Source organism: Drosophila yakuba, chromosome 3R (genome assembly GCF_016746365.2).
Source record: "Drosophila yakuba strain Tai18E2 chromosome 3R, Prin_Dyak_Tai18E2_2.1, whole genome shotgun sequence".
In the NCBI taxonomy this organism is placed as follows: domain Eukaryota; kingdom Metazoa; phylum Arthropoda; class Insecta; order Diptera; family Drosophilidae; genus Drosophila; species Drosophila yakuba.
Genome location: NC_052530.2, coordinates 9,842,502 through 9,866,088, shown reverse-complemented (window position 1 = coordinate 9,866,088; position 23,587 = coordinate 9,842,502). Strand labels below are relative to the sequence as shown.

Genomic DNA, 23,587 nt, shown 5'->3' with positions numbered 1-23,587 from the left:
CCGCCCGCTACCCTTATTCTGCTGCATGTCTCGACCACAAAAAACACAAAAAAGAAAAGGGGGAGAAAGAAAAGTATCTCAAGTGTGCTCATTGTGAAAATTCCAATAGAGAGCGTGCGACTTTGCCGGCATTAAAAAACCCCCTGATTGTTGCCAGCGAACTTTGCCACCCGGCAGCAGTTCGTTCAGGAACAGTAGCTGAATCAGAGCCCAAGGAGCGAGATGCAGTCCTCGAGTGAGTTTCTCCGGTTCAAGTGGGCCACGGAGCACGTGCCCCGGCACGGAGAGTAAGTTCAAGTGTGCCAATATGTTGCAGCTTCGATTCGGGCACATGCCACCACACGCACCTCATGTGCACCTCTGCATCTGCATCTTTCGCAGTACCAAAAAAGCTGGCTCAGCCTATTAAACTTTATTTGTTATAGGAACAAAAAGTTTGGTTTTTAGGCACTACTACTCGTTCTATGTAGGCTTTACCATTTGATTGATTTTTCAATCAATGCGCAGGATAATGCCAATCCAAATAGGAAAGACGTAAAGTGGTGCCTATTGGATTTTGATTTAATAACATATTTTTGGGTTGGCCTACCTGTAGCTCCGTGCACCTGTAATGCCGACGCATAAATCATCAATGCAACGGCAACTGCAGCAGGCCAAATAGAAATCGACCAAAATAGGCGCCCGCAGAGATGTCCGATTTTCCCTGGCCTACGCCCTCGTGTTCCTTCCACCAAACAGGGTATACGAGTATGGTAGAACATATTCTACCTTGGCACTCGGAATTTACCTGAGCCTGTGACGAAATATTTAGTCGAAAATATTGTCCCTAATGCTGGCGCCAGACAAGTCTTATGCTGATGATGATGACAGACTTAGGCACCGTACACAAAACAAATCCAACCTGTCACACTAACGACTTCTGCGAAGACAATGGTGAAGACCCGACCGCCCGACCATCTCTTCTGCGTCCTGGCCAACTTCCCCTTCTCCTCCTCCTTCTCCTGCCCAGGTCTTGCAGTCTGCACTTGGCTTTGTCTATAAGCCAAAAGTGTTGCACTAGTTTCGGTGGGATTTCACCTGCGAGACAAAGGGAACCGGGGATCTGGAGGACTTTGTTTTCTCATCCGTTCCCCGATTCTGCTGCTCCTCGGCTGCTGTGTGGAAATTGTGCATGCATTTTATGGTGCAATTCCTTTGTCCTGCCGGCGAAGGCAGGCCAATATTTTTATTGCCCATGTACCATACAGCATACAGCCTATAGTATCGACGTTCGAGGCGAACAAATAGCTGCAACAGCCGCTAAGAGTTATGACCCGGCGCCTAGGAGCTCATCTCCCGAACAAAGGGCTGTGAAAGGCACTTTCGGCTCGGATTGGTACTAAATGGGTTGGTACTAAATGGGATGGGTTGCTACATATGAGATCATGTAGCGAAGGTGCCTCGAAGTTCTTTGATTGCAAGTGCGCCACACATTTTCAATCGGGGTTTTCGCCTTTACTTCGCCAAAAAAGGTGGCAGAGCTAAAATGAAGACGTTTTGTACTGCCAATAAACATAGCTAACTATCCCAATCACTATTTTTATAATTTTCTGAAGGGGGCAAACTCTCCACATAGCTCACATACTAAAAACCATATTTTGTAACCACTATAAATAAAGAAAAAAACTATATTGATGAGTTAAATAACTTCAATGGAAGCAGTATACTAAATAACGTGTTAGCACAGCTTATTATCATATATCACAAGCAAGGTACAAGTTACAACACAGAATTACATTGCATGTAGTGTCATGCTATTTGATTTACATTGTACGGCGATTTACAATGTACAATTTAATGATAGCTTGGCCCTATAAATATCCAAAACAAATTCTATGGCAAACCAGTAAAACAATGAAGGAGATTCTATTTTGTGTACTAATAATGCTAGTTTGCAAGGCATATGTAAGAAATTAAAACCTATATCATTTTCCAAACTATTTGAAATTTGATTTTCAGGCATTGCTTCCGAAAACCTATGAAGCGCGTTTCGTATCGATTACCACGAATGGCACCCAAATGCCATTAGATGTAAGCCAAATTCGGTTCTTGGGGCGAGAACGCATGGCAAATGGCACTTTCGAGTTGAAAGAGGATCTGGATGAATCATTTTCAATATTCGGTGAAACTTTCATCGATTCCATGGGCGATGGCGAGTACAAGCAGCTTCTCTTCACCGCTCCCAAACAATCCATCTGCAAGGCATTTGAGGCCTATTGGCCGTACTTTGAGCCGAGTGTAAAGTTTGGAGTAAACACGGACTTTCCCGTTCATACCCACCCGTGTCCACTGCCCAAGGGAAAATACTACTTGAAGGATGTGGTCCTCAAAGCCGACAATTGGCCGGTTATAATGCCGCGAGGATTTTTGAAGGCCGTGGCCACCGGTTTCAAAAATGACGAATATGTCGGCAGTCTAGAAATTGTTTCAAAAATTTCCGACTTGTCTTAGCAAGGAAATAAAAAAGAAAGTGATTACTAAAACGAATTACCGATTACTTTACTAATATCATACTTGCAGATCACCGTTTCAGTACTTGTGATGTTTAACTAGGAATTCGACTGAACAGTATACATTTTGTATATAAAGTTCACCAAGCGTAGGTTAATATCAATACCAAGAAACACATTTCCGAGGCATTTCCCTTTATCAAGATGGCCAAGTGCCAAAACACTTATCACAATGCATCCAAGATTCTGGAAACCCCCTTTTGAGAGTGCCAGGAGATTAGCATATCTCACAGCAACCATCTGCACTCGTAGACAAGTTGGCTCGACTTGAAATCTGAAGATCATAGCAAAAGTAGCCGCCAACACCTTCCCAAATCCACCGATCGATTCAGCTGCCTTGATAGGGAAATCCTGCCAAATGATTTCCAGCGAAATCTGATACGACCTGGAGCGATTTTCCGGGCCAAGATTGCGATTGCGATTACTTGTCCGATACGGAGATCAACCTCAAAGAATCCCCGGCAAGGATGATGTGCACATTTTCGCCTAATCCTTGCCCGTTTTCGTCTCGTCTTGCTTCGGCCAACGCCCAGCACAGACATGGGAATTGGAATTGGGAATTGCCGTCGCCGTTGTGGCTTTATGCTAATGATCGGTTCTGGCCCAGAAACTAGACCAAAACGAGGAGGACCGCAGCGCTAAAACCACTCATGGCTCATTGTGCGGCGATTGTTTCGTCAAAACGAAACCAGAAAACAAGAGGAAGCCGAGCCTAAATATTGCAAATCTGGCCGAAGCGACTGGGCCATTGTTTTGGCCTGGTTGGCAGAGTGGCGAGTGCGAAAATAAAAATCTCTTAATCGGCACTGGCGACAGCATTCAATGAGTTCTGCACTGCCTCCGGCTGAAGAGGAGAGACGGGGAGAGAGACTGGACAGGCAAACTGGCACTTGAAACATGACAATATCAATTTGTACGTACAATGGCCTAATCTGATAATCAGTGCAAACATGTCCTTTGTGTCCATTGTGCGTGAAACAATGCAAACGGCATAGTTGTGCGCCAGGATTAGGTGCCAAAGCCAGACGAAGTGCAACAAAAAACCAAAAAATAAAAAGAGAGGAGAAACATGGAAAACTTTGTATTTGGCAAACTGCCCTGCTGAAGTTCGAGTTCAAGTTGGAGTTCATTACGCGGCTCTATCAAATGATTAATGGGCATTTTATGGTAAACTCCCTGGCCCCGACGAGCGATCATAAAAGGCAGACAAGTAAAAACCAGCGAGTTCCGAGATGATCGCTGCATGTAAAATGAACTCGGGACTCGAGACTCCGAACTCCGGCTTGTCAATCAAACTGCGAAGGCACACAACATAAAAATGATCGACAACAGTGACACTTTGGGCGGCAGGAATGTCGCGGATAAGCATCAATACAAACACACCGAGATCGGAGATCGGGGGGCAAAAATGAGGTTCATTTATCATCGCACAGATTGGGGAAAGGGAATGGGAATGGGCATCCGAATGGGAACTACCAGGCCAGGATGGATGGTAGGTGTGGCCTATGCCCAGCATGAATTAATCATCGCACAAATCAAATTGAAATCACGGCAGCACACGAAAATGAATATATGCGAGAGTATACAAATACAAATATCATAACACATAACAAATGCTGCAGACAGGCATTAATGAGCCACGACAGTCCTGCCCATTAGATATGTATGTGAGTGTATCTTTCGATGGAGGGGTTGGAGAGGAGGGTTTCGGCGAGATACACCGCAAATTGACTTGTTTGGCCGGGATGAAGTCGACTCCCCGCAAATTAGCTGCTCAATTGGGTAATAAAACCAAATGTGCCAATTGTGAGTGCACAAAGTTTTCCCTTGGCGAGAACTTCGCTTGTAAGTGCCCCAGAAAACAATTGTGCAATTGCATTAATTGCATTGTCGAATGAAAACAAAAGCCACAGGACATCGCCTCAAATGGCTGGTACATATGCTGGCATTTGTAGGGGTTTCTCCATAGGAGGATTTGGGTTGTTGAGTTTTTGGTGGTTACAGATAGCGTCCACTCAATTATGTCATATCGGCGATACTAAATGGACTTTTAACTTGCTTTGATTCTATAATTTGGCCCGCTCTTCTGGGCTTACCTTTTATGGCTGGCCATTAAAAGGGCCAACGAGCTTGCTCAGATTTATCAGCGTGCACGCCATAAAGTAACAAATAAATTTAAATACTAATAATAATAAAAAGTAATACACGCACCACACTCACACACATATTCGCCTTCCTTGCGGTGACGGTGACGGTGACTGTGGTATCCTCGAAAAGGATACAACATGCCCTCTACGCAGGACCAAGCACATTTATGGCCAGCAATTAAATGGGGCTGCCATTTGTTTTATTATAACAGCGAGCGGCATTCAACATCGCCATCATCAGGAGCAAAGCAAAGCAAAGCAAAGTAAGGCAAAGCAAAGCAGCATCGGCATCAGCGATAAGGCTCCGTTTTATTATTATCCTTTATGCTTTTCGTGTGCTTTTTTTCGTCCTTCGGGGGTCTGAGGGCTCCCCCTTTGGGGGCGTGGCCTGGGCTGGGGGCAACACACATTAGAATAGGCAGAGCCAAAACAAGACAGCGTAAATAACATCGTCACATGGACACTTAAATGCACTGCCCTCTTTCTGAAATCAGTTACAGTCTGTATTTTCTTTAAAATTATATTTTAAAGTTAGATGTTAGGTGTCACGTCTTAAGTTTCTTTAAGACTTCAAGTTATTAAAGTGCCCCAAAATATTCACACATTACTCTTCTTCACAATGTTTTTTTCTCTGAGTCAGTTATAAAGTACATTTGACAACCGATGTACTCCACTTTGGGCAGTGGATCGGAAGACAAGGCCATAAAAAGTCGCAATGCGCCATAAAAACAGTTAAAGCCAAGACAAAAGTCGCACACACAAATGCGATTTGGGAGTCGTTAAAGGCGCGTATGTGTGTGTGTGCGCCGAGTCCTGTACAAATTAAGCCTTTCTACGCAAACAAACGAGCGCACATCCTTGTCGAGCGTACATATACTAGAGAATATACATATAACAAAATAAAGCGCCACCGATGAGATCTCTGGTGCCCCCCCTAATCGTCCCACGCCCCTGAGCATGTGCAAAGTAGGTTGCTCAAATCGCACACAACATAAAACATTTTTAATGCCAAAGAGTAGCAAACAAAAAAATACAAAAAAAATAAAAGGAAACCAAAAGAGCAGACAATAAAAAAGGCTCACAAAACGAGCATAAAAATGGCAGCTGGCAAAAGAAAATGGCCGCAACGTGAAGCCCCCATTTTCCTCGGTACACCCCCCAACACCCCCACTCCCCTAAAAGTCAAACACCCCCGCCATCCAATTGGCGGTCATACGTACAGGATATTGTGTAAAAAGGATTAATGGGCCCCTTTTCTCTCTTTGTTTTAATTGCATTTGAGGTTAAGGGGAGCAGGGGATTTGGCCAAGGGGAATGGGCCCAAACGAAATGTAAAATGCCCAAAAGCGACGGAAAATAAATGTATATATTACTGTCAGAGGCGTTGGGAATCAAGAAGGGGGCTTGTTACTCAATAAAAGTATCGAATAGTGCTTTATATTCTCATTTTTCTATATACTGTATTAATTTTATATTTTATATTTCTGTTTGACTAGCCCCTTCACACTACGCCAGTGCTTTTTGGGCAACCGGCGAATAAAATATATATTTGATGCCATAAAAATGTCACAGACGCCTTGAGTTATGCAGCTCGACTGTGGCTTATGTGGCGCCCTCAGCCAAATCCCATTCCCGAATCCATTTCCCATTCTTTGTGTCATGGCCATGGCCATTACCACTCGGTTTTTGGACCACAAAAGAGCGGAGCGTAACCCTTTTGTTTTGCACGGTTTTAATTTATATACGACTGCGAACGAATTTATGGCTATATTATATAATTGTATTATGTAAGGTCCTTCCTCTGGTAGTTAAGATTTTGGATTTCGTAACTTGGAATGTGAGAGTTGTTATCTTATTTGTGTGCCTTGCGATGATGATCTTGTAAAAGAAAAAAGAACTTAAACTATTTTTTCACTTATTCTCTAATACTAAGCTTGTCAATAGGAATAGTACCACTAATTCAATTATGCTCCACTTGATTTAAGCATATTCTCTGTTAGTTAGTTTGCCCCACCTCCTCCATTCGTTGGCCCAACACCTAACTAACTGGGCCCAAATCAGCGTACTCATCTGGGCCCACGCTCCCATTGCCGCCATTGCATGCCAGCCACTCTCTGATTTCTTTCCAGCATTTGTTTTCCCATAATTTGTGTTCATTTTATGCGAAGCCTGTGTGTGTCTCTTAGTTAAACATCTCTCATTTATATGCCCCATGGAACGGGCTTTAACTAAGCGCGGTAGCAGTTTAGCTGTCCGCACACGCAAATTTTCCAGGCGCACACCTGCGGCTTCGGCCAAAACTGGGAACTGGGAAGCTGCTTCCCAGGTGGGGAGACTGTGTCCTCGGATCAGCGAGAAATGGGTGGTCAGGGGAGAGCTGCTCTTTAATTTATGGCGCTTGTCATATTTTGTTAGACACGGCGATTAATTAAAGTGCAGGGCCCGAGGTGCTCGCAAAAAACCAAAAAAGAAACCCTTGGCGAAGCCATGGGCTAATTGAAAAATGCGCCAGGAGATGGAAACCAGAAGGCAACCGCTTATTAAAACAGGCAAGAGCAAATAAAAACACGAGAAAGGAGACCAACTCAAGTGGCGCTGTTTGAGTAGCTGGCTAATAAATATCCCCTGTCAGTCAGACAGCCAGTCAGTTGGTCTGTTGGTCGGTGGGTAAGATACGCCAGCATCCCGGCAGCCACTCAATGGCCAAGTCATCGATATTAGCCCGATTCCGCGTAGCCTCCAATCCACAAAACAAAAACGCCAATCATCGCAGGAGCGGCCCTGAGTGGCAGTCGAGCGGCAGTAAAACCACAAAACGTATATACGAGTATGTATATTTAAAAAGTAAATTGAATTTAGTGCCAGTCATCCGGCGAAATGCATTTCCCCCTCCCCTGCCCGTTTGCCTGCTCCGAAAAAAAAGGGGGCGTGGCAGGAGACAGCTCAAGTGCACATGACATGCTAATTAAAAGACAGCAGCAGAACAGCCGCCTGTGGAACAGGGTTTTGATATTGGCCAAGGTACGCAGATACTTCCAGCTTAATCCGTCTCACGCTGACTGCAATTTGTCAACCGCAATTATAGTGCAGTGGCGCGATGGCATCGTGAATCATAATTAGAAAACCAAAGAAAGTGGTTCAGTGTCGCATAAGTTGTACCTTGGAATCACAAGCGATTCTTAGGATTCTTTCGAAAATAGGCAAGCTTACAAACATAGCAAGATAAACGTATCTTTAATGTACAAATAACTAAAGGAACGATTGTTTTGGAACCTTCTCTTTTATGAAATTGCGCTCAAGTGGTCGTGACTGGTATCATTTCGATCTGCCATCTCCAGCCCAGTCACCCAGTGGGGAATTGTGACTCGGATTTCCCTGCATTGTGGCCATCTCTAGGGCTCCAACTGGCTGCCCACGCACTTCTCGGTAATCTCGGTAATCCGCTCCAGTTGCGCTCTCTCATTGCCGACCGGACCGATATGATATGCCATATAATTACATAGCTTATTGTCATACGCCTATTCAGCTTATTATCCAAGGAGAAGGCGCGCGCCTTATGCCTAACTGATCGATTTCGGCGATCGGTGCGCGATAATCGAAGCGGGGGAGGCAGCCCATTGATCTCCATTGAGGAGGTTGGCTGGCCAACCTACCTTTAAATTTGATCTGGCTTTGTTTTTGTTTGCCCGGCGCACCGTCGATTGTCACTCGATCGTAGGCGAGAGTTTCCGATCAACAGGCGGCGGTGCGGCCCCTGATTTTGATCGACGGCAGCAGGCCAAACTTAGACCCCTCAAACAGGCGACTCGCACAGGTAAGTCGAGAATCTGTAGTCGAGAGTCGAGACGAGAGTCAAGAGTCAAGAGTCGAGAGCCAAGTTGCCGGGCCAAGATGGATCGTTGACGAAGCCACACAGCGTGTTGATTTATTCCCCACAGACATAGACGCGGTAACCGAGCTGACGAACTACAAACATACATATATGGCTATATATACTGTGGCTTTATATGGTATATGACATAGTATATGATGGCTCTGTGGCATAGAACAAATAATAAACCATACCAGGATGACGATTATAAAGTGGAATGGCTTAAGAGCGAATGAAATATGCCCTTATGAAGGTATTGAATGCTGGAAAGTTTGGGTTTCACTTCCAAGAAGTATCTGTTTGTTAAATACTAGTTTAGAGGAAGCATATTGAAGATTTAATATATGCTTAGTTGTTTTTAGAACGCAATCTATTTTTTTCATTAGAGAGCATCTTAAAAAACCAGAAAGCTGCGCCTTTCTCTGCGCTTCTCACTGCGTTCAGCTAACGACGAGAACCAATCGAAAATTCCACCTTGAACTCGCCATAACTCACTCGGAATGACTTATTTCGACAGTGTAGCGCCTTGATAAGTAAATATTATGGCATCCTGGGCATTACATTATTCCAACACCCTCTTCAACACGTATATAAGCCTCCTGTACGTATTCATCAGGCGCAGCTAGTTTCGTATGCAGCTCAGGATTGTCGCTTGCTCCTCGTCGCTGTCACTGTCGACATCGTTGATCATTGCCAATGGCCCAAGGTGGAGGAGGTGAAGACCACAGGAACAACCAAGGTAGTGCCACCAGCAGGAACAGCGGCACCGATTGTCAATGATGATGACGACGATGATGTTGTTCCTTCGAACAGTCAGTTCTTGCACTGAAAGAAATACATAGGTGTGACACGTTACAAAAATATACAGATTGTTGGATATATCACAAAAAATGTTAAGTAGACTAGTTTGGTACTTTCCTTACCACATAAACATGGCCCTCAATTGCTTCGAACAGACTCTGGAATTTCTTCCAGTGCACTTCTGGTCTGCTATTGCCTCTGCGATGATTTCGTTGATCGCGACTGCAGTTCGGGGCGCGACAAGAATAATTACAAATGTCACATGAAATCAGAAGGCATCATAAATCAAATCAAATTATAATTAAGCATATTTGATCAGTTTGCTCGCCATGGTCCGCAGTATCTGTATGTGTCCGCGCTTATCGGGGCACTCTGGTAATGGTAAATGGTAAATGGAAAATGGTAGCGCAGTTCAGTTCCTTGGACTCCTTGGATTGCCAGCCTCCATCTACAACTCCATCTCCATCTCCTCCTTATCTGAGATGCCTGTGTGTGTTATGGGCCTAGTTTCGTTTTGTACGAGTATCTCGGCTTCGTTATTGAATCATTTCTACTTATTTGGCATAAGTAATTGAATTTGTGCTTATTTATGCTGGCACTGATGATGTCGATGATGAGGCGGTCAGGATAATCGCTGGCAATTCATTAATTTCCAAGGCAACGCGTGTGGCTCACACAGTGGAGATCGACTAGAAGTGAAACTGGTCGCGGTGCACTCACTCGCAGCTGGTTGGGTCGAGTGCTCACTGTACAATCGTTCCATATTTGCCTTTAATATCATTAACATCACCATACATTTGTCTCTGACTCATGCGACTTGTTCCAGTTTGTGGGTCGGCTTACGGAGCTCAATGTGTTTGTTTTGACGCCATATCTTATAATTCGATTAATAAAATCCATGTACGCGTATGAGTGTAATTATTTTGTCATTGATTTCGATTGGCGTATTTAAGCCTGCGGCCGCCGGTTTAAGCCAATTTCGGCTCGTTGTTATGTTTATGACCAAAGCCATAAATTGCACAATTTATCAGGGGCAAAATAAAAGCAAATGAAATAAATACAAACGCTGCTCATATGTTTCAACCGGCGAAGAGGGCTGAATATTTATGTTTAGATTTAAACATTTGCAAAACGAAAAGTCATAAATTACATCCGCAGCGGCAAGGATGCGCCCAAGGATGCCACAGTCCCCAACTCCTCGCCAAAAAGGAACCACTACAATCCTCATGAAAAATCTTCATTTTACGATTTTTGGCGCACGAGGGAGAAGGTGTAGATGGAGATGAAGATGGAGAAGGACACGGAGATGGAGACGGAGAAGGAGAAGGAAGCACAAAGCCAAACACACATATCAAGGAAGAAAGCCAAAGCTTTCCTACGCCTGCCGAGATAAAACGTTGGCATAGAAATCAGTGGCATGTATCTTATGGATACAGCAGCCATTTTTATTGTGGATTCACTTCGGTGGAGTGGGCCAGTGGAATGAAGATGGAGCTGCCTTCAGTCTCGGCCATGGCCTCTGAGGTGGGCGCAATTGTAGTCGCTGGGGTTGCCTCAACATTAAAATAAATATGTACAAATGCTTAGATAAATAGATACGCCAGCCAAGTGATGTGACTCCTGCAAAGGATGACAGCCAAAATGGCGCAAAAGGAGAAACTCCAGGCAACTGGGCCATGGGCGTAGCTAAAATGCTGCAGGAGAATGGGGACAGATAATTAAGATATGCCAGATAAGAAATCCAACGTTTGACTTACAGCTTACGACGTTTATTAAAAGTCAAGCATGTCTAACTCTCTAGAATCAAAAGCAATATATTCAAATTGAAATTAAATGATTTATTTAAATTTGATAAAAATTAAGTCATTTTGCAGTCCACGATATCTTTAAAATATATGATCATATTATAGCATGGATTCAGAAAAATTTAAGTTAAAAATTTAAAAGATGTTACAGATGTTCCATGATTATTAATCTGGGTATAAGGCGTCTCAAAATGAATGCCAAATTTTGTACTTTCTTGGAGCGGATAAAATCCCCCAACAGCCGCCCATGAAAGGGGGGTCCGAAAAGCGGAAGAACAGAGGCGCTGCTCATACACAGAACATTTATATTTCAGCGGAGAAAGCTCGTATATTATCATAAAACAAGTTGCTGGATGCCATGGGCGGGGTGAGGGAATCGCAGAGAGATGGGAGAGGGCGAGGGGGAGATGAGAAGACAGGGGTGGGCGATTGTTGGTATGCAGGGGAAGAGGGAGGGTGGCGTGTGATGCGCAAAAGTCGGGTCGTAAATCTTTGCGATAACATTTTATGCGAAACATTTCTTTTTCTGGTCCAGAGGGAGCAGCAGCGGCAACAACACCAGCAATAGCAACAAAAACAACAGCAAGGACGCCCACGCCAAAGGAAGAAGGGGGCGGTGGGTGGTGGGCAGTGGGTGGGTGGGCGTTCGGTGGTTGCGGGTGGTTTCTGGCTGGCTCTCGGGAGCTGCATTTAACATTGGCAATCGCACGGAAAATGGCGCGTACAGTGTGCTTCTGGTGCTGCTTCTGACTTTGCTCCATTCCCCTTCTCCCCAACCCCCACCACCTCCCTGCGTTTTTCGTCCTGCCAAAAGGAAAAATGCGAAAGAAAACGCCGCAGCTGAAAACAACAAAAACACCAACAAAACTTTTGGGCCGTGACTTGTGGGCCAGGTTAAAGGCAACATTATTTTTTTTTTGTTCGTTGGGGTTGCAAGGATAAAATGAGGGAGGAGTGGGGTGAGAAAATGGGTGGCAGGATGCGCCTGCCACGTTTTATTGTTTTTGTTGTATTGCCCTGAATGCGAAGTGGGTGGCTTAGGATCTACTGCTCCGTTCTAATGTTTGAAGAATTTATGGCTTTCAGAGATGTATCTATGTGTGGCAAGGGAATACGGCTAAGAAATGGTGGCATATCGAACGATTTTCTGTGCCACAAAGTACTATACTTTAAGACCAGCAATTCTCGTGTTTCAGGTGTTGACTATCATAAAGATTGGGAGCTCAACATTAACCACACAGTCACAAGGAGAAAAAAGATTATTGAGATTCAAGATGTTTATCAAGAAATTAGATACAAAACCGTTTACACCATTCGTTTATACTAAAACAAGAAAGATTAATCTTGAATATTAATAGCTAGTTTAATTTTGAGCATTTGGTAGGTTATTTAATAAGTTATGATATTTCGATTGGAAATGCATAGCTATAAGATACATACCTTAATTTAAATGCGGGTAATAAAAAACAATCTTTTGTGAAATACTAGTGTTTTATTCAGGTTCTGAGTCATATTACTTATCTTTAATTTCGGAAAACTATGTCGAGTGTTTGGGCCCAACAATCAACAATAACAAGAAGACATCAAAACAGGTATGTCAAAATGTTAGGGGACTGCAGGACCGTGAAACTCAATGCTCCGGAGGGGAATCCGTTTGACAGGATCCCAAGGACAAAGGGATACTCAACATCAAAGCCGCGCAACTGCAGCACAAGGAGACCCGATGATGTGACAGTTTTTCATCAATTCACCGCAAACTCACAAATGGAAAATAAAGAAAATATGTAGAGCTCGAAGCGAAATTGTTTTTTGTTTGCTGTTCATGGATGTCGTGGATGTTTAAGTGCCCGAAATCAGTGCAAGAAATCCTTTTTGTTGTCGCTGCATTTTGTCAAACATGAAAGGCACTTTTCACGATTTTCCCCCTTCTGTCAGGTGCACACATTTTGCGCCATTGTTCGGTTGGTCGCATAAAAACGGCATAGAAAGGATTTTCCCAATAAACAGTATTATCATAATTTTCATGGAAATGAGCGCTCCCAGGAAGACACTAACGTAATGGCTCATAACTCCAATTTAGGACGACCAAGTTTCTCACAATTAAAATCGCATCAGGTTGGAGTAAGCTGGAGGAAAACTTTCTCACAGTCCTTCGAACGCTGCTCGATCATAAAAATTGCAATAAAATTATGCGCCTAATTTTTGCATAACAACATTCCGAGCCCAAAGTGTCACAACAAATCACAACAAACTCAGTTTCGGGGGTGTACGTATGCCACAGGACATAGTGTGGTGTTGCAGTAACCCTTAACGATGCACAAATTGCTCACAGGACCAGCGTCCTTTACGGACAATAAAATGCCCAAATCGATTCGTTGCGGCAGCTACTACAATATATCCTCTTCCGATTCCTGACTCTACTCCATTCCCTTCCCTCCGCGGATACTTCTTTTCTAATTAGCTTGTCTGTCGATTGTTGCTGCTGCTGCTGCGTGTTGCTGCCGTGAAATTGCTGCGGTTTGTTCAAATAATTGCGCATGCAAATTTCTATTAGTCACACGTGGCCTCCGCAGCTAGTGTATGGAACCTGCATCCGCTTATGGACTTTACACTGCTCAAAACATGAAAATTCAAAGTTTTTCTTATAAATTCCAACTCATAATTATGGAGTGTACTAATAATAACAAATTATATAAGAGTAAATTGTAAATGCCATATCTCACAGCTTAGATAAGAAAGTGAGTTAAATATCACAAATGAGTTTCAGAGTAAACATGTTGAATAAGTGTAATTCGCCTTTGTAAATGCAATATCTGCTAGTTTAGATCTACTAGTTTAAATGGGATATTGACTTAAATTCCACTTGTTTGGAAGCGCACTTTTAATTCTTTATTTTCATTGGAATTTCTTCCAAAACTGCCAGAAAAGAAACGTATTTTCATTGTAGTGCACGTGTAAATCGTATCCTCAGTGGCCCCTTGGAAAGCGTCCTTCAATGCATGTTCTATCTTCGATCGGCTGCCTGTCTGCTGTGACTTTTATAATTATTTGCCAGCCAGCCGAGGATGAGAATTTGATGTAATTTGGTTTTGATTCGTTGGTCGTCTCACTCGTGTGCGAGATACATGACATATCTTGTATCTCGGCGCTGGCAATCTTATCTCAATTGTGGACCAGGCAATTCCCCCAGCGCCACCGCTTAAGCCACCACCCACTTTTTGGAAGCTGGAAGCATAGGGCGGAGAAGCTTGGAAGCCCAGCACACGTTTGCCGTTTGTCGTTTGCCTTTTGGTAATTTAATAGAACGATGCAATCGCCGATACGAGAATGAGAATCCCAGATTGCCGGGGGAATTTTTTGTGGGGTTGGGGTTGGGGAAGGGGCAGGAGCAGGAGAAGGAAAAATTGGATTCAGAACGAGCTCGAGCCCGAGCCTTCGCAGGATTTGTCAGGCCGTAATACCAGTCATCCTCCCCCTTTTCCAGATACATAGTTAAATATCCTTTTTGCCTGGGGGGTTGCTGCTGCAGGCGAGGGTTGCTGGTGGGATTTTTGGTTTCGGACTCGGATTTCTCTGAGATTTCCGTGTTTATCGGCGGAATAAAATCTCGACGGCCACTTTTTGCGGTTTTTGCGTTCGCTGCCTGCCATTTGTTGTCAGTTTAATATTTTAACACAATTATTAAATTATTATTTGCTCTTTTTGTTGCCCGAATTTACGCTCAATTGTGGGAATGCAGCTGTGATTTTCTCTGTACTCTTTAACTCTGCCAAATTTTTTGGTTTGATTGTGCTTTTTGTCTCTTAATTGTGCTTGGTTATCGGCATGTTCAAGCTGTTATTGCCTAACAATTTATAAATGTTATTGATAGTTTTTCTATTTTTTGTTGGATTTCAAAAGATTTAAAGGAACTATTTATTATTTTTAGGCAGCTTAAATAAATACACTTTCATTATTTATGGCATACTGTATAATTGCTAGATTTGATATGTTTATGTTTTGAGATTCTTTAATCGGAATTATACTGGTTTTAATATATGTTTACTTGTTAAATTATAAATTTATTGTTAAATTGTTAATTTATAAATTAAATTTATAGTTCAATTCACCAAATCAGTTAATTGAAGTTTATTCAAATTGCATATATTAACACAAAACGGACTGATTGCTGTTGGGACATCAGCATATTGTTGATGTTGCCTGGTTGGTTCTCCCCATTTTGTTATCAATGAAACCCACACAGAAGCAGTTAAAATGAAGTCAAGCGACAATTTTCATTAAAATTTTCGCATTGTTTCGCTTTTTGTGGCTTGTGTGAATGAGCGAGCAATAATAATGGAAAAGGCAAGCTTATGAAACAAACGGCTTTTCAATCAGCAGCAACTCAATGACAACTCTGGCTGATTGCTAGCAGCTCCCCCCTTGGTTTAACCCCTTAAAAAGCCCCCTCTTTACCGCCATTCTGCCACCCACCTGTGCAGATTGAACAGGTGAAATGTTAATCTGCATGCGCTGCACGCTTTGTCGGCCAAAGTTGAGCCAAAAAAGAAATTGAGAAAAAAATGTTTGATAAATGACAAAGGAGTGTGTTGATTGGTAAGTAAAAGGGAGGGGGCTTGGGTGGCAGGGGGGAGGATATATCGCACAAATGCAATTATCATGGCAAACAAAGGCGACAGGTTCACCTAGCCAGCTGATAAAGGACGTCAAAAGGATGCGCCGCAATTGAAATTGAAATCAAATACGCCAAAGAAAGGATTGCACTGCCAGCAACAGCAGCAGCAGCAACAGCAGCAACAACAACAGCAAAACAGCAGCAACATCTCCTGCAGGATAATTTCCCTGAATGACCAGACCACTGCTTGCACTGCTTGCTAGCTGCTCTGACTGCCGCTAGAGCGAGACCAACACAGTGCTGGCTAGTATGCCATCCCACTCTACGGCTCGCCATTTTTGATTTGGGGCGGCGTTACTCTCTCATTGGCCGCACTGCGTATGCGCAGTGGGAGAGCGCTTTGCAGATGTTCGTCGTTGTCCCGAAAATAGTTTTTCGCCCCGCTCCGCTGCCTATCCTTATGATTTTCGCATTTTGCGAGAAAACTTGGCCTGGCTTTTGTTGTTTGCCATAATTTTTTGTCACACAGCTGTCACACGCACACTCGCAAGCGCACACGCACACATATGCGCACAGACTGCGGGAAGCTTGCATAATTTTTGCCTTTTGCTAAAGTTCAGTGAACGTCAAAAATATTTGCATTGCACCAGCACAGGCGCACACATCTTGGCCCGTGTTTGTGTGACACCTTTTTTGGACAAAGGGTTTTCTTACATTTTCTTGAGCTTGAGAAAATTTAAGATGAGCTGCATGGAATGACTTGAAATATTAAGAAGAAGTATTTTCCTTGAAATTTAATTATTTTTAAAATCAATATTTAAATTTGTTACTTTATTGGAGAATGAGCTTATTATCAGATTTTGACTTGAGCTTATTGCCACAACTTTGGACCCTTCTCTTTAAACCTGAAGCCCGCAACATATTTGCATCTCTGATAAGTTTTTGTGTGAGTTTTTATGCGGGCTGTAGACTTTTGGGACTAAAGTACACACTCATTCGGAAACATACACACACGAACACAAATGCAGTGTTTACTTTCTGATGGCCTTCTGCAAAATATTTGTATCAATTCATTTTTCACAGCCATCGGTTGTGTTTTTTTGGCTTGCCCTTTTTGGGAACCATGTTAATTGCTTCATTTGCGAAAAAGTTGAGAAAACTATTCGCCTCTTATTGGGTGTCAATAGTTTTCCATTTATTTTTGTGACCATGCCACGATGAAATCTAAGCATTTATCGACGGTTTGGGGCTCATTAAAATAGCAATTTAATTTTGTCGATGGAGTGTTGATTCGATTCGATTTAGTGCAGGCAGTAAAAACTAAAACCAGCCATTAAAACTAATCACAGTCTAAGAGGCACTTTCAGATACAAATCGAACCGCAATTGGAATGCGGCGAACTACTTAAAATGAACTCATTAGCAAGTACAACAATTCGTCAGATAGCGGGCAAATAAAATACGGTTAAAGAAAGTATTTAGGGCACTGGGAAAAATATGTTACCATCTACTCAATGCAACTAAAATAGGTGATTGGAAGAATTCGATTTAGACTTTAAATTGTATTGGTTTTAAGTAACAATTCTTACTGAACAATAGGTACATATAACTTTTAGAAACCATAGGATGATAATCCCTTTGATATAGTATGTAAACTACGATATGTTTGATTATTTTCAGATTATCAGATCGAATATCAACCCTAATGGATTGTTTAATATACCCCTTTTTAATTTCTTCCAGTGTGCTAATCGGGGGCACAAAAAAAGAGGGGGCGGCTGTTAGCTGTTAACTGTTGGTCAGTGGCCGCCGCTGGCCAAGTGAAATTAGGCAAAAGACAAGCGAGGGCCATTAAAATCAAAGTCAATAGCCGACGACGCGTCAACTCTTTGGCTTGCTGGCTGGCTGGCTGCTGTGGCAAATTCTCGGGAAAAGCCATAAAATTAAAAACAAAAAATAAACAATCCAGAGTGACAAATGAAGTAACTCCAAAATCATGCTCGAAAGCAGAGCGGAGCGTGGCTCATGCGATACTCGCATTTCGTTCACCGAAAATCTCAGCCAAATCAAATCATTTGTATGCGCCACGCAAGACCAAAAACGCTCATACGAAAAGTGAAGAAAAAAACAAACCTGGGACAACCAGCAAATAATCGTAAAGTGACGGCCTCGTAAACGTTGAGAGCAGGAGACTGGAAGACCAAACCCCAAGACTTCGAGACTGACCATTAACCATTAACCATTAACCATTAAAGAAGCGCCGCAGACGCTCCGAAAAGTGCCCAAAAACCAGCAACACAGCAACAAAGGCCATGAAAATGAACGCGTGCGAGGGGAAAAAATCTATAAAAAACAAATCCGTAAAAGTAATCCCGTAATCCCAACTCAAAGTGGAAATTACGGGGAAGAAGCCCAAATCGGTTGAATTAAACGAATAATTGGAGCGAATAAGTGCTCACTACTCAAAGGTTTTGATTACTTGAATTAGTCAATTTGGAATAATGGTAGTCATTTGCACCTCCGAACACTCCTTTTAAATATTATTGAAATGCATAGATATATTTAAATAAACAGTTGAAGTATTTTATCCTCCTTCTCGAAACTAAATTGCGATTTATGGGTTAGTTTACGCGTTTCAGGGTTTCTAGTTATAAGTAAACAAATTCTCGTTTAATGAAATTTATGCACGTTTGATAACGATCAAATCATAAAACGAACCTGAATTCCACCTACAAGATTATAAATGGTATTTAAAATGCATATGTGGTTCAGTTTGGCTTGAAAAATCTTTCAAATATTTTACTTAGTTATAACTGCAGCCAAACAAATTGCACAACTCTGACCCAAAACTCGCAACTGTCGGAATGTTTCGGTCCATCAAAAGAGCGACACAAGTCGCTGGATTTTTGTGTGTTTCCGTTGTTATTCCACTCATTAGCTGTCTCGAGTTTCGGATTTCCAACGAGTGTATCAGCCGAGTGGCCCCTAAAGGATGTGCTCAGATCTACCGAAAACGCAGACCATATAAACGCCCACAATTATGATATAAACACAAACAGGAGCAAACAGATGGCGGCCAACAAGGACTCGTCTTCTGATCATCTCGAATCTACAGAAATCCCAACAATCCGACAAAGCCAAGGAGTCGGGGCAAGATCAGATGATAGGTCCTGCAATCAGGGTTATGCTCGTAGCATGTATGTATGTACAAGTATATGCGAAGTGCCGTCCCTCTCCATTTGGCCCGATTTTATCAGCAAGCATCTATCTCTGGCTCTTTCAAGCGGAGTGTGTGACACAATATGACATCAAATTACTTGCCGCTTGCAGATCCGAAACCCCTACCCCTACCCCTACCCCTACCCCTGCTGCTGCCCCACCCCTCGCATGACCATCCCCTTTACCGTTCGTTTCCCGCACGCCCCGTCGCACACGATCGCCTATCTGATCGCAGCAATCGCAAAAACCGAGGAGAGAGAGAGAGGGAGAGACAAACGTAAGCTCTCTTGTTCTGGTGCACTGCAAGAAATATACTTGTATGCAGTTCATAGCATTTGGGGGAACAATAATGAATTTTCCATTTTTAATTTGCTTTCGAGCACTTCTTTTCCCTGAGTGTACACTTCGGTATTGTTGTTCCGGCCCTACGTGGTCTGTGCCCCTTTCCCCCTCCTCCCTTTTCCTCTGCCCGTCCCGCTGCTCGTCCAGCCTCTTGGCCTGGGATCTGGATGGCGAAATGCGTAAGCGCTTATCGTCCTAATCGCCATCGTCTCATCAGCTCGAGTGGACGGCCATCAGTTGAGATTTTTTCAGCATTTCCCTCCCCTGGCGTATGTATTTTTTGAAGTAATTTGCAAGCCGGGATCTGGATCCGTATCTCTATCTGCGACATCGCAGCGTTCATCATAAAGATGGTGTCTCATCTGAACTCATCGGCTTTCGGTTTTCGGCTTTCGGTTCGTTTGTAGGTGTTGAGAAGATAGCTACGAACAGGCTGATTGCTTAATGGCCCAGAGCATAGAGCATAGAGGTTTGAGGACTGAGGGCAGGGGGTAGAGGATAGAGAATACCCATACCCCATATATCCTGCTCCCTGGCTGGCTGGGAAATCGTAAAATTATCCTGGCAGACACGTCGTAATTTCGCCCAGGGAATCGGCCATGTTAACCTTGACGCTCCGCTTCGATCGAACACAATGCGCAGGCTAACAATAAGTTTGCACAGGTGCTTAGCCAAGCTTTCGTTAGCAGGAGCAGTACTAGGAGCAGGAGCAGGAGCAGCAGCTCCAACAGGACACACACAAACACTTGGGGCGAACGTGCGCCGGAAGCCGACATCCTGACGGCCAGACATCGTCCTCGTGGACGAGCGCCGTGGAAAAGCGGAAAACTCGCATGCATATGTATGAATCTGAGGAGTCGACGAGCGCCGGCCCTGCACAGCTATTTGCCAAGCGTATTGGCCAGGACAAAGCCAGCCAGATGGACGAGGGACGTTGGTCGATGGTCGATGGACACAGGACACAGGACGCAGGACGCAAGGGCAGACAAAGCTCCATGAATTGGCAAAAAATAAACGAAAGGACGAAAGCCCCCTGCCCCCGCTGTCCAGACGATGGACAAACAATGGAGGCGCTTCAGGAGCGAACTCAGCGTCAATAGAAATGGGCCCGAGGCAAGAGAAAGTTATAGATATCCAAAATTGATATTTAACTCTATTTTATAATAGAGAATAATCTACATATTTAGAAACTTTTCTCAACTTCTGTCAGACAATTTAAATGTTTAAAATATTTGTTTTTAAATCGAACATTCTTTACACGGAACTGATTTCAATTCCGCTCCTTTTTCGAACGTGCTTGAAACGTATGAGACAGCAAACTTGGCCAGTTGCAGGGACCTTAGGCCAGGCCTAGACAGATCCATTGTTTGTGGCACTGCGTCCTACCCCGAATACCCCTCACGCCCTTCACACTTTTTGCAAACGTGCCCGGGCATTTGTTGGTCTGCTAAACTGCAACTTTTTGAGGGTTTCCCTAGCCGAAATGGAAAGCTCTTTGCTCCAGAGTGAAAGTTGAAAATCTCGGCATTGCATTTTTGCCCTGGTAAATACTTAATAAGTTAACTTTCCATAACAGTTCGCATGAATTGAAATGCACTTATGTCTCGTGCCCGACAACCCCTAGCTAAATTTTCCGCTAAAACACTTAATGGGAAAACAGATTTACACTGCCGGGCCACAAATCACTTTCGTTCCGCAGCTGCCATGGCCGAACGTCCTGGCCAGGATACAAAATGCACACGGCTGGCCAGCGGGCAGCAGATATATGTACCAGCAAAGTCGAGTGCAGGACATTTGCATAATTGACCCATGCAGGATTCGCACACCAACTGATTTCATTTACGATGCAAGTGCCCCTCGATCCTTCCCCTTCTCTCTCTAACCCCCTCCCTGCCTCTCTCCGCCACCAGCTACGTATCCATGTCCATGTCCTGGCCAACGTATGCTCGAGCTTTTGCCCATTTAGGCAATTTACATTTATAGCCTGGCGCATGAGGTGCTTACGAGCTGCACAGGATGTGCCGCCATTGGCGGTGTGTACTGCAGTCGCTAACAGTTGGTGGCTAAAGGGGTTCGAAGAGCGGGGCACGGGGGTCAAATCCAGGGGCGGAGTAACCCAGGGGGGCCACGTGAAATTTACACCCGTTGCGGTTTTGCATCCAGCCAATTTCAGCTGCCGTCGTGTTTCGTTGCTGGCAGCCAAGTTTATTATGAAATTAGAACGCACGGTCGGGATTGGCCAAAGGGGTGGAGTAGGGGGATTTTCCAGCGGGGGTCGGTGCATTGAAGTTGGCAAATGAGTGGGGGATCTATAGGATCCAAGCGGGCACTGGCTGCATTGCAGTCAAAAAACTGGCACATGACATATGAACTCAGTTCCGACATTGTTGCTGTTATGTTGTCGCTTTGTTGTTATAGTTATTAAATTATATACTCGGCCTATAACAAAATCAACAGCATTGCAAGACTTAGAGGGGGGTAAACACAGGGGCGGGGAAGGGGCTCTGTGCAGTGGGGAAAATGTTTGGCGATTATTGCCAAGGGAGATGAACGTACACAAACTGCGGAAATTGACAACAGACGCATGCATTTGTTGCGGATAGGAGGTACAAATAAATAAATATTACAAGTTTTAAACTGTAGGTATTCCACCAGCACCTTTAAGCATGAATATAAGCATTAATTAACCTTTAATTGCGTAAATAACTCTAATGCGACTATACAATTAAGTTCCTAATAGTTTCTTAAGATTATATAAAGTTAACAGCGTGTTATGCCAATATGAAATGCTCTAAAGTGATTGCAGCAATAAATACACACTATAATCAAAGTCCATTGGCCACATTGCTTATGAGAAAAATCAGTTATAGCCCTCCAAATGGACCGAGCACACATGGTTAGTGTTTTCCAGTAAATTGTGCCAACTCGTGTTCACAAGTACATATGCATATGTATATGGCCCCAATATTAGCACAATACAATATTCGGAGTAATTCGCACAGCGCGGTAACGAGGGCTATATAATTAGAACTGGCGATTTAAATAGAATTTTTATTGTATCTAAAAGTGTGTCTGCCACTGATACTGATACTGATTCTGATTCTGGTTCGGACTGCCCAGATGATGATGCCGCTCTATTTCAGTCTGTTTATGCAACATGCAGTCGCGTACACTCGCACACACTAGTACTGCTTTGTGCCAGAATCCGGCGACAGTTTTGGAACTAAATCAGAATTTATGCTTTGTTTAAATGCTGTAAAAATGTCGCTGATTGCTATCGCTTGACAATAATTATAACAACAACCGAGCTCAGTAATAATAACTGTCTATACGAAACCGAGGCATTCATCTATATATACATACATACATACGAGTATGTATATATACACATATGGAGACTGAGCGCGTATTTAAACCAATTTGATGGAGCATTTAATTGTTGCTGCTTATGAACTAACGCGAACAGCAAATAGCCGAAACCACAGCAATACAAGTACACAGGCTTAACAGCCAGAGCGCCGGGCAAATTAAAAATGGTAACAAAAGGTTAACGTAAATTGTTAAAACTAAATTATACATATAAACAAAACATTTTTATGCGATTAAAATCGGAATTACACGCAACGTGCGTCAGCCTTTAAAGGGGGGTCTACGTGGGAGGGGGGCAGACATGGTCTATAGTTCGGGCATGACGTTGGCCATGTCTGCTCGTCTGCTAGTCTGCCTCTCCATCTCTATATCTATATCTACATATATATATATATATACATATACCTCCCGATTCGTGTACATAAACCCCTTTTGTCTGCTTGACGGCGTTCCACTGGCGGCTTCGGTGCCGGAAAAGCTGCGCACGTGCTGGAAAAGTCTGCATCCGAGGGAAAATTCTAAAACGCAATGCACAAGTACACGCGGTTTCATGTGTAGCAAGGTGTGGGGGGTTACCTGGTATAGGTAGGTCCAAAATCTTCCACCCATAAAAAAGCTATTATGCTTGAATATTTTCACTTCAAATATACAACTGTAAGGTCAAATCTTTGGCCAGGCGAATATAATTTATTGCCTTGTTTGATAAATTATACGTATTTCTATTTCACAAGCATATATCACTTAACTGCGCTCTTCAGCGGTATCTCATCAATTCGAAAATACTGAAATCCTTATCGAAAGGTGCCACCTGTATCTGCCATACTGCTATAGCTTCCTCAACCAATTGGGGCTGATGTGTACTTATCATCG

At 43.4% G+C, this 23,587-nt stretch overlaps 1 protein-coding gene across 1 annotated transcript; it reads left to right on the top strand.

Moving 5' to 3' along the window:
• The first annotated feature begins 1,890 nt into the window (after positions 1–1,890).
• Positions 1,891–2,522, top strand: LOC6536173. Its single transcript, XM_002096728.3, has 2 exons — positions 1,891–1,944; positions 1,999–2,522. The coding sequence occupies exons 1-2, from the start codon at positions 1,894–1,896 to the stop codon at positions 2,488–2,490; spliced, it is 543 nt and encodes a 180-aa protein (XP_002096764.1). The 5' UTR covers positions 1,891–1,893; the 3' UTR covers positions 2,491–2,522.
• Positions 2,523–23,587: the final 21,065 nt, after the last annotated feature.

Excerpts from the sequence above, each read along its gene's own strand:
- LOC6536173 (XM_002096728.3), top strand. The coding sequence starts at position 1,894 with ATGAAGGAGATTCTATTTTGTGTACTAATAATGCTAGTTTGCAAGGCA. Across the intron at positions 1,945-1,998 it reads TGCTAGTTTGCAAGGCATAT|GCATTGCTTCCGAAAACCTA; the intron begins GTAAGAAATTAA and ends TTTGATTTTCAG.